Consider the following 19248-nt stretch of genomic DNA (forward strand, 5'->3'; position numbering starts at 1 on the left):
TTGGGAGGGTGAGGTTGGGGGATCTCTTGAACCCAGAAAAAGGAGGTTGAGGTGAGCCAACATCACGCCACTGCACTCCGGCTTGGGCAACAGAAGAATTTTTTGAAAAGAAAGAAAGAAAGAAAAAGAAAGAAAGAAAGAAAAGAAAGAAAGAAAGAAAGAAAGAAAGAAAGAAAGAAAAAAAAAAAAAAAGAAAGAAAGGAAAGAATAAATGCTCTTTGCTATTAACAACACCTACACACCTACTAGTGGCTAAGAACTGGTTCTATAAATAGAATTAGAAAACGATTTCATTATTTACAAAAGTAAATGCTTTTAATATACAAAAACCCAAATAATCATAATTCTTGCATATTCAAATGGCTACTAAAGATCTCCACTTACATGTCTTATAAGAACCTGACATTCCTCAAAAGAAACTCCTGATTTCCCACATTCCCCCTCCTCACAGAATAACCCTGGCTGCTCACTCACTCACCACTTCCAATTCAGAAAATGGCAAATCATTCCAGTTGCCAAGGGCTAAAACCTTGGTGTTGAATCCTCTAATCTTTCTCCCAAACCCTAAATCCAAATCCAGAATTTGCTACTTCCTCTGCCTGGAATGCTTATCCCAAGTCTACCTGCCTGATTGTATCAATTCCTCCAGCAAATCTTTGGTCTAACGATACCTTACTGAGGCCTTCTCTACAACTACAAACCTACTGCCCCACACACTCTGTCCTCCCTTCCTACTTTGTCACTTATCATGTGACATACTATACTTGGCTGCTCCCATTAGAAGCTACAAGAGGGAGTGGATGTTTGTTTTGTTCACTGCTATATCCCCAGTGCCTGTCATATAGAAGCCACTCAAATATCAGCTGACTGAATGACAAATTCTATAAACATTATATATGTAAAATGACAAAATCAAGAATGCAAAAGAAACATAAGTAGAAATAATTGATGCATTAGGGGAATGGACTAAATTATTTTTACAAGTAAAAACAGATAAAAGAACAATTGTTTTCAGTGTCCAGTATAGTAGTTCCCCCTTATCCACAGGGAATACGGTCCAAGACCCTTAATAGATGCCCAAAACTGCACACAGTACCAAAGTCCATACAGCCCATACAGTGGCTCAACATGTTGGTTTTTTTTTAAAGACAAGGTATTGCTCCATCACTCACGCTAAGTGTAGTGGCATGATCTTGGCTCATTGCACCGTCAACCTCCTGGGCTCAAATGATCCTCCCATCTCAGCCTCCCGTGTAGCTGAGACTATAGACATGTACTACCATATCCAGCTAATTTTGTTTATGTTTTGTAGAGAAAATAACAAATGTTATTCTCACTATGTTGCCAGGCTGGTCTCGAACTCTTGGACTGAAGCAATCCTCCTGCCTCAGTCTCCCAAAGTGCTGAGATGACATGTGTGAGCCACCATACTCGGTCCTCCTTGACTTATAGCAGGTTTATGTCCCTTTATGCCAGGTTAACATCCAGTAAAGTAAAAAACTTGTCAGTCAAACCACTGCTAAGTCAGGGACCATTTGTATATTTTCTTCCGATACATAACATACCTATAACAAAGTTTAATTTATAAATTAGGCACAATTAAGAGATTAACAAAAATAATGAATAATAAAATATAACAAGTATAATAACACGCCAGCACCGTTATTCTTGTACTTTGGGTCCATTATTAAGTAAAATAAGAATAATTTAAACATAAGCCCTGTCATACTGTGACAATCACTGCTAACCAAACAGGCTACTAAGTGACTAACAGACAGGTAGTGCAGACAGCATGGATATGCTGAACAAAGGGATGATTCATGTCACGGGTAGGATGAAGTGGGACATCTAGAGAGTTCCTCACGCTACTCAGCATGGGACACAATTTAAAACTTATGAATTGCTTATTTCAGGAATTTTCCATTTAATATTTTCAGACCTCAGTTGACTTGAGGTAACTGAAATTTCAGAAAGCAAAACCATGTAATAAGGGAGGGATGACTATCTAGCATTTGAAGCCTATCCTTTAACCTCCCACAAACCCTCTGGTTTAAATACCCCTACTCCAGAACATTACCTCACCTACTCATGCTACCTTCCTAAATTTTACCTTGGCTTGAAATTATATTAATACAAGTAGAAAATAAACTCTAATATAAGCATTACTTAAATGTCACATTCCCTGGATTAAGCAGATTCACAGTTGTTTTAAATTAGGCTAATTTGTTTCAAGAGTATATCACCAGTCCATAAACATAAAAATTTTATTTTTCATTTCTATAGACCTATGCTGACCAATATGGTAACTACTAGATACATGTGGTTATTTCATTAAGTTAATTAAAATAAAACCGAATTTCAGTTCTTCAGTTGTCCACATTTCAAATGTTAAATGCCACATGTCACTGGTTCTCAAAATGTGGTCCGTAGACCAGCAGTGCACCACTTACAAATCTGTTAGAAATACAAATTCTCAAGCTCCAGCAATCTGTGTTCTGAAAGGCTCTGCAGTTGATCCAGGAGATTTTGAACCATGCTCAAGTTTTAGTCACTGTTAAATTACTTAAGAGTGAGGCCGGGCGCGGTGGCTCAAGCCTGTAATCCCAACACTTTGGGAGGCCGAGGCGGGTGGATCACGAGGTCAAGAGATGGAGACCATCCTGGTCAACATGGTGAAACCCCGACTCTACTAAAAATACAAAAAACATTAGCTGGGCATGGTGGCGCATGCCTGTAATCCCAGCTACTCAGGAGGCTGAGGCAGGAGAATTGCCTGAACTCAGGAGGCGGAGGTTGTGGTGAGCCGAGACCGCGCCATTGCACTCCAGCCTGGGTAGCAAGAGTGAAACTCCATCTCCAAAAAAAAAAAAAAAATTACTTAAGAGTGGTTATAAGCCATGACATAAGAAATCTACCATTACCATCTAAAACAGTCTATAAATGATGCATCAGCTATGAAATCATACAACCATATTGCTATTATGATGGATTCTAATACAAAAGGAAAACAAAATATTCTTAACAAATTATATTAAGCTTCATTTAGTAAAATAAATAAATAAATAAATAAAAACTGTAATTTCCTTCCTCTTCCAGTAAGCAGACTCCTTTTCATTTCAACATCAATATAATCACAATTTTCACCTTTTTCTAAGATTTCAATTAAAATCCTTTAATTTAGGAAGAATATACACAGTAGAATAATGAGGAAGGAAGGCAATATTTTCAAATTTTATGTCAATTGCAATTTTCACATTACCAACTATTACTTGTATGGTCAGTTAATAAATAAAACTATTAGCTAGAATTACCTCAGCAAGAAGGTGAAACTGAAGTTGCACAAGTGTTACAAAAGAGGCCAAACAACTTTGCTACTCTAATTTCCTCTTACCAATCATAAATCTAGTATAAAACTAAATATTTGAAAAATCAACATCCGTACATCCGTGTATGTTAAATAATTGTCCTTGTTAAATCTTCTGACAGAAAAACACCCTTAGAAATTTCAACTTAAGAACGGTAATGCAATTATCTTAAAGTGATTATGAAACCACTGAGAAAAGATCTAGTCTTGGCTTACCACAATTTGGCTCAAAAAGGAGAGAATTTAAGAGCCTGATTGATTACAAATTTCTGCTGCAGCCAAGTGCCTTCTATGATAACCTACTGGTGGAAAATTACTTAATGACAATTTGTGTACAAAATCTTTCAAGTACACATATTGCAATAGGGCACTGAGATCATGTTAAGGGATTTTATAAAAAATTTACAACATATTGAGCCTATGTGCCATCCATGAGAACCCAAACCATACTTCATACCACTGTTGCAGCACATAAATGTCCATTTCCAATCAAGCATCATTCCATAAAATGAACCTGAAAATGCTTGACAAAATATTGACATCTCGGCCGGGCGTGATGATTCATGCCTGTAATCCCAGTGCTTTAGAAGGCCGCAGCAGGTGGATCACTTGAGGTCAGCAGTTCGAGACCAGCCTGGCTATCATGGTGAAATACCGTTTCTACTAAAAATACAAAAAATTAGCCAGATGTGGTGGCACATGCCTGTAGTCCCAGCTACTTGGGAGGCTGAGGCAGGAGAATTGCTTGAACCCGAGAGGGGGAGGTTGCAGTGAGCCAAGATCACATCACTGCACTCCAGCCCGGGCAGCGAGAGCAAAACTCTTGCTCAAAAAAAAATTTTTTTTTTCTTTAAACTTCTCTAAGAACTTAATAGTCATCTCTTTTTTTTTTTTTTCCATAAATGCCCATTAAGTGTCCATAATATGCCTAAATCTATGCTAGACAGACAAAGGTGACTTGAGAGAAATTAGGAATACTGTTTGGCACATTGGTTGGTACTTTTTTTGTTGTTTTTTTTGAGACGGAGTCTCACTCTGTCACCCAGGATGGAGTGCAATGGCGCGGTCTCAGCTCACTGCAACCTCCGTCTCCCACGTTCAAACAATTCTCCTGCCTCAGCCTCCCGAGTAGCTGGGACTACAGGTGCAAGGTCCCATCATACCCGGCTAATCTTTGTATTTTTGGTGGAGATGGGGTTTCACTATGCTGGCCAGGCTGGTCTCTAACTCCTGACCGACACCTCATGATCCGTCCCGCCTCGGCCTTCCAAAGTGCTGGGATTACAGGCGTGAGCCACCGCCCGGCCAGTACTTAATATATGTCATTTTGAATTTTTTTTTGGTGGAGGGACAATACGTAAGGTGAAAACTGTCTTTAGTGTTTGGTAACAAAGGATGTTTATTTTTTTTTGAGACAGGGTTTCACTGTCCCCCAGGTTGGAGTACAGTGGCGTGACCTTGGCTTACTGAAAACCCTGCTTTCCAGGTTCAAGTGATCTTCCCACTTCAGTCTCCTGAGTACTGGAGTGCCACCATGCCAGGGTAATTTTTGTAGGTTTTTTGTTTGTTTGTTTTTTGTGGTGGTTTGTAAGATATGGGGTCTTGCTATGTTGCCCAGGCTGGCCTTTATCTCCTGGACTCAAGCAATTTGTTCCACTCAGGCTCCCAACATTTTGGGATTATAGGTGTGAGCCACCGCGCCTGGCCATGGTGAAGGTTTAGATGCTAACACTTTTTTTTTTTTTTTTTTTTTTTTTTNTTGAGACAGAGTTTTGCTCTTGTTGCCCAAGCTGGAATGCAATGGCAGATCTCAACTCACTGCAACCTCCGCCTCCCGGGTTCAAGCAATTATCCTGCCTCAGCTTCCCAAGTAGCTGGGATTACAGGTGCGCGCCACCACATCCGGCTAATTTTTTGTATTTTTAGTAGAAACGCAGTTTCACCATGTTAAGCCAGGCTGGTCTCGAACTCCTGAACTTAGGTGATCCACCCACCTCAGCCTCCCAAAATGCTGAGATTACAGGCATGAGCCACCGAGCACAGCCAAAAAAAAAACGTGCCAGCCCTTAAAGAGATTACAAATTGAGTTGGGAGATAAGACAAACACATGAAAAGCTAAGTAACACAGGACAATTAAAAATACCATGTGGCAAGATGATTATGCAAAGTTAGTAGCAAGGAAAAGTGCTATAAATTCTGACCAAAGAGATTATAGACTGTGACCCTTCCAGTCTCCCAACAAAACGGGGACACTATATTTCGGTTTAAAAAAAGAAACTGACACAGCACTCATCCCACCCTAAAATTATCATCAGAGGAAGCAATACAATAACTAAAAAGAATGGTATAAAGAAACTCCACACAAGGTTTTTAAAGCCTGTGGTAGCCCTGAAAAAAGTTAGAACCACAAACACAACCCTTTGCTGATCCAGGACCTGTAAAGGCTCCTGAAATACAAGTCACTCAGGAACAGCATCCCCTGATTCTCTTTCTCCGCCCCCCACGGAGCTTTCCACTGGACAGCCGCCCGAGAAATTTCTCCCAGCATCTGCAATGGCAATACTCTCATCTTCCTCCCCTCGCCTGTATCAGACGGTGGCATCTCCCTCCCGGGGAAAAAACGGAGGGCGGGGGAGGCTGCATTAGAGGGAAAGCTTGCAGCGAAGTTGATTATGAAGGCGGGGGAAGATGAGAAATGCAGGGGGCGAAGGTGGCGTCTCCTGAGCGCCAGCTCACTCTATAAGGCCTAGCCCACACACTCCCACCCCGAAGGCACGCCCCTCGCATGCCGGGCTCGGACGCGGACCCGAGTGACAGCAGCACCACCTGTACTGCACTCCCTCCCGCAGGGCCTGTAGGGAGACGACTGCCCCTGCCCCCACCAGCAGCGGCCCCTGGCTCTTTTTCTCCCCTTCTAGTCCACGTCGTCGACGACTGACAGGTCCCGAGGGAGGCGATTGCAAGCTCACGCCATACGGGACTACGGAGGCAACCCTGCGCCGAAGCCTACCGGCAGGCGCGCGGAGGCAGACAGAACGTTCCGGACGGCCCAGGAGGACTCGGTCCAGGCCGACTCGGTCCAGGCCCAGCCTGCCCCAACTGCCCCACAACGCGCGGAGATGGCACTTACTGCGGAGATTGTGGATTAGCTCCGAGTGGCTGGCGCCGCCGGATTTCCAGGCCATCGCTAAGCACACTCGGAGCAGATACAGAACCACCTTCAGCGCGACGACGGTGCCCAGCAGTTTCCCCAAGAGTGAGACCACCTCCCACACCGTCACCGCCCCGCTCGCGTCCCCGCTGTAGTCGCCGCTGTTACTGCCGTCGCCGCCGCTGCCGCCACTGCGCGCTCCCGGCATCCCCCGCGGCACGCATGCGCTCTGTGACGCCGCGCGGCCTAGGGTGTGGCCGGGTGGGGCTGAGGGCGGGGGAGGTGTGTGGCCCAGCCGCCCGCGCCTGTGGCTGCTGCAGCTGCCCGTGGACTGCAGGGAGGCCGGGCTGAGTCAGCGCCACCGCCGCTTCTGCGTGTCCCTGTCTGAGGCCTCGGACTGCACTGCCTTTGCCCTGCGGCCAGGCTCTGCAGCCTGATCAGTCACATTTCAGGCTCCGTCTCGGGTCAGCGAGCTGGACGGCGGGATGGTGGGGTAGATCTGTGCCGACGCTGCCCGTGATTCTGCAGTCGCCGCTGGGTCAGCTGTTTCGCGCGGCGGATCTGCTCCTATAGGTGTACAGATTGCTAGACGGTGGGCTTCATCCGTCCGACCTCGCCCAACCCAGTTGACTCATATTTGGTTCGGTGGAGCCCGAATAATACAGTAAGAAGAATAAAACCGAAGGACAAAGCCCCTCTCTAACCCGAGGACACCGGCCTCTGGCTTTGTGACAAGCACGTCACTGTTAGGCTAAGCAGAGACTTTGGAACCCTGGTTCTAAAGCTCTCAGAGAGTGGAAGAATACCAGAACATGGGGTTGGGGGTGGGGGCAAAGCTTTGCTCCTCTAGAATAATACGAACGTAAAGAGTTGCGATTGGTTAAAAAATACCAGTATGTCTTTAGTGAACGTGTTACTGCCGACTTAAGTGTGCATTTCCACCTAGTTAAACCTCACAAATTCCTCCATGGGTTTATTGCTATAAGCTCTGCAAGACCATGAGTGAGAAGCTCACCGAGAACCATTGCTTGTCGCGTGCAAATCGCTGACTCCTAATTAGAACTGAGACTGACAGAATCCAGCCATCATTTAGTCCAGTAATCTTTTAGAAGGAAACAAAGCTGTCACCTGTGCCACTATGTCAGTACAATTTTCAAATTCTAGTTCTTACCTTATTTTGTAAACTGTGACACTGTCCCTGCTTCCAATCCAAAATCAACATTACCTATTTTCTGGGATTCTGTGACCATCAATGAAACTACAGGCAAAACAATATTCAGTATTACAATATTACTTCAATATTAAACATGAATAAAATTGCCGATTTGGGGCTGTAACCCACTTAAAATTTTCCATTTCATCTTTCTATTTGGAGACTTCTTGATGATCTCGATTTGGAGAAAAGAAAAAAGTCAAATCCTTGGTAGGAACCTGGTAACTCTAAAGCTGACCCAGACGGATTGGATTTACACGCAGTGCTTCTGTAAATTATCCCTGTGAAGTAGGACTACCAATATCAGATAAAACAGCAAACAAGCACATGGCCCTTCTTAAAGAAACGACCAACACACAGTTATGAATATCTTTAGTGTAAAGGAGGTTCATCTTTTTAGATGAATAAGTTATACCTCTTGGATTCAATAGGATTTACATTCTGATGGGGGAAGAATATGCATCTCAAGAAAACCAACCGCAGGGCACAGTGGCTCACACCTGTAATCCCAGCACTTTGGGAGGCCAAGGCGAGGAGATCACGAGGTCAGGAGTGTGAGACCAGCCTGGCCAATATGGTGCAATCCCATCTCTACTAAAAATAGAAAAATTAGCCGGGCGTGGTGGTGCGCGCCTGTAATGCCAGCTACCTGAGGCTAAGGTAGGAGAAACACTTGAACCCGGGAGGCCGTGGTTGCAGTGAGCCGCGATTGCCCTACCTCACTCCAGCGTGGGGAAGAGCGAGACTCCATGTCAAAGGAGAAAGAGAGAGAGAGAGGAAGAGATTGATTGAGAGAGAGAAAGAGAGAAACAGAGAGAGAGAGAGAGAGAGAGACAGACAAGAGGAAGGAAGGAAGGAAGGAAGGAAGGAAGGAAGGAAGGAAGGAAGGAAGGAAGGAAAATATCTAAAATATATGCCATTAATACTCTAGATATCCAGTGCTAGCTCACGCCTGTAATTCAGCAATTTGGGAGGCCAAGGAGGGTGGATCACCTGAGGTCAGGAGTTCGAGACCAGCCTGGCCAATATGGCGAAATCCCGATTCTACAGAAAAATGCAATAATCAGCCATGCATGCTGGTGTCGGCGTGTAGTCCCAGCTACCCTGGATGCTGAGGTGGGAGAATCACTTGAACCTGGGAGGCAGAGGTTGCAGTGAGCTGAGATTGCGCCACTGCCCTCCAGCCTGGGCCACAGAGTGAGACTCTGTCTTGAAAAAAAGCGATGTTGGTTTAGATCAACATTGGCTGGGGTCATCGTACAGGAAATCGTACAGGAAATAGCAGATCCTTGAAGGATAGGCAGGATTCTGAGGAACAAAGAGGATGGGAAAAATACTACAGGTGCAACCAAAAGCACAGAGGAACCTAGAAAACTGATTCCTGGGCCGTTTTCCATAGATATCACCAACCTCATTCTTAATCATGCACATAATGGACTTGACCAAAGCTAGGCAATTGGCATCAAAACTAAAACTGGAGGCCGGGCGTGGTGGCCCACGCCTGTAATCCAAGCACTTTGGAGGCCAAGGCGGGTGGATCACCTGAGGTCGGGAGTTCAAGACCAGCCTGACCAACATGGTGAAACCTCGTCTTAAAAAAAAAAAAAAAAAAGAGCTAAAACTGGAGTCTTCAGAATTCCAACTCCAGGCTTTGACAGTGTGTATTAACTTTGAAGCAAAGTATTTGTTTGAGAAACTATAGGGAGAGATTTAGGATAGTACGTTGGCACTTTATTCGAGGTACTTACATGAGTAAGGACTTTTGAATCGTTTTCTTTGCGCAGTGATCTGCAACTGCTTAGGTGTGGTTTCTACTGCACTGTTTTTTTTCTACTGCATTGATTTTTTTCTATTTTTGTTCTTAAATTTTACACTGAACAATTACTGAACACTAGAAAATACTGATATTGCAGATTAGCAGCAAGTCCTACTGCTCAAAGACCAAAGCGCTCTTGCCTTTGTTCAGAGCTCCTTTATGAGATGGGTCTCTCAGGCTACGTTCTCCCAATTCGCAATGCTGACTATTCCCACACTGGCTACCGACGAGAATTGACTCTCTGCAGCCACCGTTTCCCTCCTATAGTCCCATCCAATCAGAGCTCCGCGGGAAGAGGCGGGGCTGAGAGGCGCGCATTGTGCTTGCTTCTCGCAGTACCTGCTGCGTTTGCTTTCGGCATGGAGGAAATTTATGCGAAGTTTGTGTCTCAGAAAATCAGCAAGACCCGCTGGCGACCGCTGCCTCCGGGAAGTTTGCAGACCGCAGAAACGTTTGCTACGGGATCTTGGGACAATGAGGTATCCCTGCTGATAAGGAGCCCCTACCTCCTCCTCCCTTTCTCCGGTTGAGCTGCACCCCTGTCCGCCCGCGCGCCAACTCCCACCTTCTGGTTCTTCTCGCAATTCTAGGTCCCCGGGACCCCTGTCTCAGACGCGGTTACCCCATAGCTCAGAGCCGGTGCCGGTGTGCCTGAGCCTTGTATCTCATTGCGTTTTAAACTCACCATACCATTTGTTTGAAATGTTTTGGAGCAAGATTTTCTGACAGCAGGACAACTTTTGTTTTCCGAGAGATGACGTTTATGTCATCTCAAGACAAAACTCTTTGTTTTACAGGAAAATTATGTTGCACTGTGGTCTATTGGAGATTTTGGAAACTTGGACTCTGATGGAGGGTTTGAAGGAGACCATCAGTTATTGTGTGATATCAGACACCATGGTGATATAATGGATTTACAGGTAAATGTTTGTAGTATGCAAAAACTAAATTTGAAAGTACTGAGTAATACATGTAAACAAGCAGAGGATCGTAGAGGTTGTCTGGTTTACAGAAAACTGAGTGCCCTATAAGTTAGAATTTGCCCGACATCGTTTAGTCATTTAGTGGCAGAAAAAGGACGGGGAAAGGGGATACAGATTTAATCATACTTTTTATTAATTGACCATCGGCTATGTGCTAACTACCGTTTTGGGAGCTTTACAAAAGTTAATTTATTGTTGCATGCCGGTGAATCAAGTATCGTTATCTTTGTTTTACTAATGAGAAAATTGAGACTAGTATATCTTGAGCATGTTCTATGTGACAGATACTGTGCAGGGGGTTTTACATCATTTTGTTTTTTGAATTCTCATAACAACTCCCTAAGTAGAGATTAGTACTCCCGTTTTAAAGATTTACCACGATTTAGAGAGCTTAACTTGGCCAAAGTCTCAAAACCAGTAGTGAGTGGTGGGGATGAAATTAAGTTTTCAAATCCTGATGTGGAGAGTCCCTGCATTTTATTCTCCAGAAAGCTACCTAGCCCTAGGAAAGATATTTTCTTTTTTAAAATTTTTATTCTTTTTTTGAAACTGAGTCTCACTCTGTCAACCAGGCTGGAATGCAGTGGCTTGATCTTGGCTCACTGCAACCTCTGCTTTCCTACAAGCTCAACTCATTTTTGTATTATTGTAGAGACAGGGTCTCACCATGTTGCCCAAGCTGGTCTTGAACTCCTGAGCTTAAGCAATCGGTCCACGTAGGCCCCCCAAAGTGCTGGGATTACAGGCGTGAGCCTGTAATTTCTCAAAGGTTTTATTGTGCTGGTCCCAAATTAAATCAATTGTAAGTGAATGTATTTAGAAAAAAAATATTGTTTATGAAAATACTCTTATTTTTGATCACCACTAAAAAAATAAAAATAAAAATAAAATACTCTTATTTGTATGGCAGTTTGGACTTTCAGCTCCATTAACACATTTTATTTATTTGCTTAGCACTCATAGACTTCACTTTTCAAAATTGTTGCAAGTTTTACTACTAATCAAGTTAAATAAACAAATGGACTTCCTCCCTACTAATTTTTCTGAATCTTCAGCAAGCAGAAATTTTCTCTTTAGTTTTTTGACCAGGAAAGAATTGTCACTGCTTCATCAACAGGATGTGTAACAGTTTTCCTTCACCATCCAAATAACCAGGTAAAGAACTTTAGTTTGAAAAGTGAATTTTTTTTGACAGAATATTGTTTGCTAGGGAAAAAAAAAAAAGGAAAAAAAAATAATAATAAAATAGAAAAGTGAATTTTTTTTGAGACGGAGTTTTGCTCTTGTTGCCCAGGCTGGAGTGCAATGGCATGATCTCGTCTTACCGCCATCTCCACCTCCTGGGTTCAAGCAATTTTCCTGCCTCAGCCTCCCCAGTAGCTGGGATTACAAGGATGCGCCACTGTGCCCAGCTAATTTTGTATTTTTAGTAGAGGCGGGGTTTCTCCATGTTGGTTAGGCTGGTCTTGAACTCCCGACCTCAGGTGATCCGCCTGTCTTGGCCTCCCAAAGTACTGGGACTACAGGTGTGAGCCACCACGCCCAGCCAAAGGTAACCTTTCTAATAGACATGCCTAGTAAATATCAAGACCCAGTTCATGTTAAGTGTTTTGTTGAGTCATTTACAAAAACCGATAAGAGCTTTATGTTTTATTTTATTTATTTATTTATTTATTTTTGAGACAGAGTCTCTCTCTGTCACCCAGGCTGGAGTGCAGTGGCGTGATGTCCGCTCACTGCAACCTGCGCCTCCTGGTTCAAGTTATTCTCCCACCTTAGCCTCCCAAGTAGCTGGGATTACAGGCAGGTGCCACCACACCTGGCTAATTTTTGTATTTTTAGTAGAGATGGGATTTTGCCATGTTGGCCAGGCTGGTCTCAAAGTCCTGACCTCAGGTGATCCACCTGCCACCCAAAGTGCTGGGATTATAGGCATGAGCCACAGTGGTGGGCCAGAGATTTATATTTTAGATGTAGGTTCATTCCCATAAGAATATAAACAGTTGCTTTTGAACATCCAACTGCTTGATCCCTAAATGATGTCATTACTGTAGTTTGAGGTAACTGTGGGGCATTATTTTTTTTTTTTTTGAGACGGAGTTTCCCTCTTGTTACCCAGGCTGGAGTGCAATGGCGCGATCTCGGCTCACCGCAACCTCTGCCTCCTGGGTTCAGGCAATTCTCCTGCCTCAACCTCCTGAGTAGCTGGGATTACAGGCACGCGCCACCATGCCCAGCTAATGTTTTGTATTTTTAGCAGAGACGGGGTTTCACCATGTTGACCAGGGTGGTCTCAATCTCTTGACCTTGTGATTCACCCGCCTTGGCCTCCCAAAGTGCTGGGATTACAGGCTTGAGCCACTGCGCCCGGCCTGTGGGGCATTATTAAACAATATTCCTTTTGAATTTAATTCAGTATACAGAACTTCTTTATTTTATTTATTTATTTATTTTTTTAGAGACAAGGTTTCTCCATGTTGGTCAGGCTGGTCCCGAACTCCTGACCTCAGGTGATACGCCCACCTTGGCCTCCCAAAGTGCTGGGTTTACAGGCGTGAGCCACTGTGCCCAACCTCAGTATACAGAACTTTGATAGAAGTAGTTTCTAGATTTCATTACTCTAAAGGGAAAAAGAGAGATTTATTCTTCTAGAAGGGTGTGAGTCAGAATTTAAAGATACTCCTGTTGGGAAGAAGGGCCAGTTCCTTAAACTTTCTTTAATAGTATCCTCATTTCTGATGCCTAGACTCTGTCAGTCAACCAGCAATGGACTACAGCTCACTACCACACAGGCCCCGGCAGTCCTTCCTATAGCAGTGCACCATGTACAGGTATTGTGTGTAACAACCCAGAAATTGTTACAGTTGGAGAGGATGGTCGAATAAATCTCTTCAGAGCTGATCACAAGGAAGCTGTAAGAACCATAGGTAAGAAGAATCCCAGCCTGGCTAACATGGTGAAACCATCTCTACTAAAAATACGAAAGTTAGCTGGGTGTGGTAGTACATGCCTGTAATCCCAGGTACTCAGAAGGCCAAGACAGGAGAATTGTTTGAACCTGAGAGGCCGAGGTTGCAGTGAGCTGAGATGGCACTGCCACATTCCTACCTGGGAAACAGAAGGAGACTCCATCTCAAAAAAAGAAAAGTCATTTTATTTCTTTCATCTCTCACAGAGTAATTGAGTACTTCTGATGTACTAAGTAAATACAGTCAGGCAGCATGGATCACGAGGTCAAGAGATCCAGACCATCCTGGCCACATGGTAAAAGCCCGTCTCTACCAACAATACAAAACCTAGCTGGGCATGGTGGTGCGCACCTGTAGTCTCAGCTACTGGGGAGGCTGAGGCAGGAGAATTGCTTGAACCCAGGAGGCAGACGTTGCAGTGAACTGAGATCACAGCACTGCACTCCAGCCTGGCAACAGAGCAAGACCCTGTCTCAAAAGTAAACACAATGTTAAATGATTGAGGGATATAAAAATACATGGACTGGTGCAGTGGCTCATGCCTATAATCCCAGCACTTCAGGAAGTCAAGACAAGCAGATCATTTGAGGCCACGAGTTCAAGACTAGCCTGGCCAACATGGCGAAATCCTGTCTCTACTAAAAATACAAAAATTAACTGGCAATGGTGGCACCCGCCTATAATCCCTTCAGCTCGGAAGGCTGAAGCATGAGAATTGCTTGAAACTAGGAGGCAGAGGCTTTAGTGAGCCAGTATCACACTATAGCATTCCTGCCTGGGTGACAGCCAGACTGTGTCTCAAAAATATATATATAAATGTGCACGTGCACACACACACACACACACACACACACACACACACACACACAGGATCCTTTTGTCAAGACAGTATATTGATGAGGCCAGTACAAATGACTGACTAGAGGAGACAGAAACCTTTTTTTTTTTCTTTGGCCAGAGGGGATTATCAGATAAAGCATCTGGGAAAAGGTAGTAATTAATAGTTTTTTCTAGGTTCTAGACCATAAGTAATACTAAAAGATGGCATGCTAGACAAAGGGAATAGGCCAGAGGCAGAATAAAGACCTTCAGAGAATGACAAAAAGTATAGTTTGACCCGACTTTAGATATTTATGCAGGAGAGATGAAAGACGAAGCAAGGGAAGGGTAAACGGGCCAGATTGCAAGGAGTCTATAATGCAAAATCACAGAGATTACATCTTTTAGGTGGCAAACTCAGTGTATTGGTTCTCAACTATGCTTCAGTAAGACGTGCCTGAAGAAGTTTTAACTGTCCACCACTCTAGACCTCTTGAATCAGAATCGCTAGGAATTGAGCCCATTAGTCCATTTTTTGTTTTGTTTTATTTGTTTATTTATTTATTTTTTTTTTTTGAGACGGAGTTTCACTCTTGTTACCCAGGCTGGAGTGCAATGGTGCGATCTCGGCTCACCGCAACCTCCGCCTCCTGGGTTCAGGCAATTCTCCTGCCTCAACCTCCTCAGTAGCTGGGATTACAGGCACGCGCCACCATGCCCAGCTAATGTTTTTGTATTTTTAGTAGAGACGGGGTTTCACCGTGTTGACCAGGTTGGTCTCGATCTCTTGACCTCGTGATCCACCCGCCTCGGCCTCCCAGAGTGCTGGGATTACAGGCTTGAGCCACCGCGCCCGGCCTATTTATTTATTTACTTTTTAGACGGAGTCTCAGTCTGTCATCAGGCTGGAGTGCAGTGGCATGATCTTGGCTCACTGCCACCTCCGCCTCACAGGTTCAAGCAATTCTCCTGCCTGAGCCTCCTGAGTAGCTGGGACTACAGGCACCCACCATCACTCCCAGCTAATTTTTGTATATTTGGTAGAGATGGGCTTTCACCATGTTGGCCAGGATGGTTTCAATCTCTTGACCATGTAATCTGCCCACCTTGGCCTCCCAAAGTGCTGGGATTACAGGTGTGAGCCACCGTGCCCAGCCTTTTGTGTTGTTTATTACGGCTTTCAGTTCTGAGTTTAATTGCATTACTTTTTTTTTTTTTTTTTTAAGAACCAGCTTTTGGTATTACTGATTTTACTCTATTTTTTTCTGTTTTCAGTTTCATTGACTTTTGTTGAGGTTTTTTTTTTTTTTGTGACAAGGTCTTGCTTTGTCACCCAGGCTGGAGCGCAGTGGCATGATCCCAGCTCACTGCAACCTCTGCCTGCTAGGTTCAAGCAATCCTCCTGCCTCAGCCTCCCAAGGATCTGGGACCACAGATGCATACCACCATGCCAGGCTAATTTTTGTAGAAATGAGGTTTTACCATGCTGTCCAGGCTGGTCTCAAACTCCTGGGCTCAAGTGAATCACCTGCCTTCGCCTCCCAAAGTGTTAGGATTAGGCGTGAGCCACTGCACTGGGCAACATCACTTATTTGTTAATTAATGACTGTTGTCTGGTGGCAGTGTAGAGGAGTGGCACTAACTAAAGTCTGTAAAGTATATGTTAAATTATGAGGCATAAGTTCTAAACACCAGGAAATCAACAAAAGGACCATTATAACAATCAGGAATGACTTCATAGAGAGGGCGAGAGTTGATGAGGATGAAAATAAGTAGATTTGGATGAGTCTACAGAATAATACAAGGTTGGCATGAGCTCTGTAGAAAGCACTGGGGTTTGGCCCAATAGAAGGGAAGTTCTAGGTCAGGAACTAGTGGGAAATAAGATTGTGTTTAGGGGAGCTTGAACAACTCTCTCAGAAATGCAGGGTAACAATCTTGAGAGTTAAAAAAGAATGTATGAAAACTCAGCCTTCCATTTCGAAAACAGTTCAAGGGTGGGCTCGGTGCCTCACGCCTGTAAACCCAGCACTTTGGGAGGCCGAGGTGGGTGGATCACCTGAGCTCAGGAGTCCGAGACCAGCCTGGCCAATGTGGTGAAATCCTGTCTCTACTAAAAATACAAAAATTAGCCAGGCGTTGTGGTGTGTGCCTGTAATCCCAGCTACTAGGGAGGCCGAGGCACGAGAATCACTTGAACCCGGGAGGTAGAGGTTGCAGTAAGCCAAGACCACACCAGTGCCCTCCAGCCTGGGTGACACAGCAATATCCATCTCAAAAAAATAAAAAGAAAAACAAAACAGCTCAGATGTCCTGTAATATTTTTCCATCCAAAGAGAATCCGTTTAAACGTACATTACCGTGCACTTTTCTATAGAAATTTAAATTATGAGTTACTGGAAATTGTATCTGTAATATAGCAATCCATGAAAGGAGTGTGATTTAAGATTTTCTTGGAAAAAAGGAACTCATTAACACATATTACGATTTTTTAAAATTTTTAGACAATGCAGATAGTAGTACACTCCATGCTGTAACCTTTCTTCGAACTCCTGAGATTCTTACTGTGAATTCAATTGGACAGTTGAAAATATGGGATTTCAGACAACAAGGAAATGAGCCTTCTCAGATATTGTCACTGTAAGTATTGATTTGTAATTTCAGTAATGTAATCCAAAATTAATGTGTTCGGTTGTTTATAGCAATTGGCTTTAAGCCATATTGTATTTTAATCACATTTTAAGAGGGTGATCCCTGATTAAATTTGGTAGAGAAAGCATAACTTGATGGGGTTGACACTACTTTCATTTAGTAATTGTTTGTTATAGTGATTCAGAATCTTTACTCTTTGAAGTCTGTATTATTTTGTGGAGAACTTATTTCTGCTCTTTCAATGATTGTTTAATGGATAAAATATATTCCAGATATAATGATTAGGGGAAAAATATAATTCCAGATTTTTTTTCTAAGCAGAAATCTCCCCTTTTAGGTGTACAACCTTTTCTCATAAGAAAATAGAATGTGTCACACTGAAAAAATAGTTACAAAAACTAAGCATTAAATAAGATGATAAATAATATTTAGTACAGTTGATATATGATTTTTTTTAAAAACCTAAGAAGTGCCGAGCGTGGTGGTTCACACCTGTAATCCTAGCACTTTGGGAGGCTGAGGTGTGTGGATCACCTGAGGTCAGGAGTTCAAGACCAGCCTGGCCATCATGGAGAAACCCCATCTTTAAAAAAAAAAAGAAAAAACTAAGAAGTGGAAATGTGATTTGTACATCTTACCATCAGATTACCCTTCATTCCATGTGTCCACATTGAAGTGAGAATGAATAATTGTGGCCTTGAATTTTTTCACAATTGTACTATTTGGAAATATATCTAATTTAGTTCATTTTTTGGCATCATTAAGATTTAGCCAGGCCCGGCGTGGTGGTTCACACCTGTAATCCCAGCACTTTCTGAGGCCAAGGCAGGCGGATCACTTGAGGAGGAGTTTGAGACCAGCCTGGCCAACATGGTGAAACCCCGTGTCTTCTAAAAATACAAAAATTAGCCAGGCATGATGGCATGTGCCTGTAATCCTACCTACTTGGGAGGCTGAGGCAGGAGAATCACTTGAACCAGGGAGGCAGAGTTTGCAGTGAGCCAAGATCGCGCCATTGCACTCCAGCCTGGGCAAAAAGAATGAAACTCGGTCTCAAATTTTAAAAAAAGATTCAGCCAGTAGCTCCAGCCACTAAGTTGTTGTTTAGTTACCATATAGAACATGTTTCTTGGCTGAACATGGTGACTCACGCCTGTAATCCCAACACTTTGGGAGGATCACCTGCGGTGAGAAGTTTGAGATCAGCTGGGGCAACATAGCGAGACCCCTGTCTCTACAAAAACGAACCATGCCTGGCTAGTTTTTGTATTTTTAGTAGAGATGGGGTTTCGCCATGTTGGCCAGATTTGTTTTGAACTCCTGACCGCAAGTGATCCACCTGCCTTGGCCTCCCAAAGTGCTAGGATTTCAGGCATGAGCCACTAAGCCTGGTCAAGACCCTTTCTCTTAAAAAAGAAAAATCCAGGCTGGGCACAGTGTCTCATGCTGGTCATCCCAGCACTTTGGGAGGCCAAGGTGGCTGGGTCGCTTGAGGCTGGGAGTTCAAGATCAACCTGGGCAACATGGAGAAACCCCATCTCTACAAAACTACAAAAAGTTAATCAGGCGTGATGGTGCACACAAGTAATCCCAGCTACTCAGGAGGAGGCTGACGTGGGAGGATCACCTGAGCCCAGGGAGTTCGAGCCTGCAGTGAGCCTCGATTGCAGTGCCACAATCCAGCCTGGGTGGCAGAGTGAGACGCTGTCTCGAAAATGACAACAACAACAAAAAAACCATGTTTCTTGTGTTACACAAAGATAAATTATCTGATTTTGATGTCAATGTTATCTTCCGCAAAAGGACTGGGGACCGAGTGCCACTCCACTGCGTTGATAGACATCCCAACCAACAGCATGTTGTAGCTACTGGTGGCCAAGATGGAATGTTGAGTATTTGGGATGTTAGACAAGGTACTATGCCTGTATCTCTGCTGAAGGCTCATGAAGCTGAAAGTAAGTATTGTGGAGATACAGAAAGTTTTTATTGGGCGAGTTATATGACATATAATAAGCACCTTTTCATAATGGCACACGTGGATCATTTTACATGATAGCTTTTAATTTAAATAATTATCTAATCTCTTTTTACTTGACATTTAAGTTCTTTAACATGTTTCTTTTTTTTTTTTTGAGACAAGAGTTTTACTCCTGTCCATGCTGGAGTGCAGTGGCACCATCTCTGCTTACCACAGCCTCAGCCTCCCAGGTTCAAGCAGTTCTCCTGCCTCAGCCTCCCCGAGTAGGTGGGATTTTAGGCATGTGCCATCACACCCGGCTAA

At 43.7% G+C, this 19248-nt stretch overlaps 2 protein-coding genes across 2 annotated transcripts in view; one reads left to right on the top strand and one right to left on the bottom strand.

Annotated features, from left to right (window-relative positions):
* PCMT1 (protein-L-isoaspartate (D-aspartate) O-methyltransferase) overlaps positions 1 to 7265 on the bottom strand; it is a 54412-nt gene extending 47147 nt beyond the window's left edge. The window contains 1 exon segment of the mRNA XM_017505737.2: positions 6495 to 7265. Within this exon segment, the coding sequence (XP_017361226.1) occupies positions 6495 to 6723 (229 nt within the window). The 5' untranslated portion in view covers positions 6724 to 7265.
* Positions 7266 to 9834: 2569 nt separating this feature from the next.
* The window catches only part of NUP43 (nucleoporin 43), a 21189-nt gene continuing 11775 nt past the window's right edge, over positions 9835 to 19248 (top strand). Inside the window, exons 1-6 of the mRNA XM_017505739.2 lie at positions 9835 to 10023; positions 10342 to 10464; positions 11605 to 11682; positions 13274 to 13454; positions 16820 to 16955; positions 18771 to 18922. Coding sequence (XP_017361228.1) covers positions 9904 to 10023; positions 10342 to 10464; positions 11605 to 11682; positions 13274 to 13454; positions 16820 to 16955; positions 18771 to 18922 — 790 coding nt within the window. The 5' untranslated portion in view covers positions 9835 to 9903. The remainder of the gene's footprint in view (positions 10024 to 10341; positions 10465 to 11604; positions 11683 to 13273; positions 13455 to 16819; positions 16956 to 18770; positions 18923 to 19248) is intronic.

Source organism: Cebus imitator, unplaced genomic scaffold (genome assembly GCF_001604975.1).
Source record: "Cebus imitator isolate Cc_AM_T3 unplaced genomic scaffold, Cebus_imitator-1.0 Scaffold341, whole genome shotgun sequence".
Classification (NCBI taxonomy): Eukaryota; Metazoa; Chordata; class Mammalia; order Primates; family Cebidae; genus Cebus; species Cebus imitator.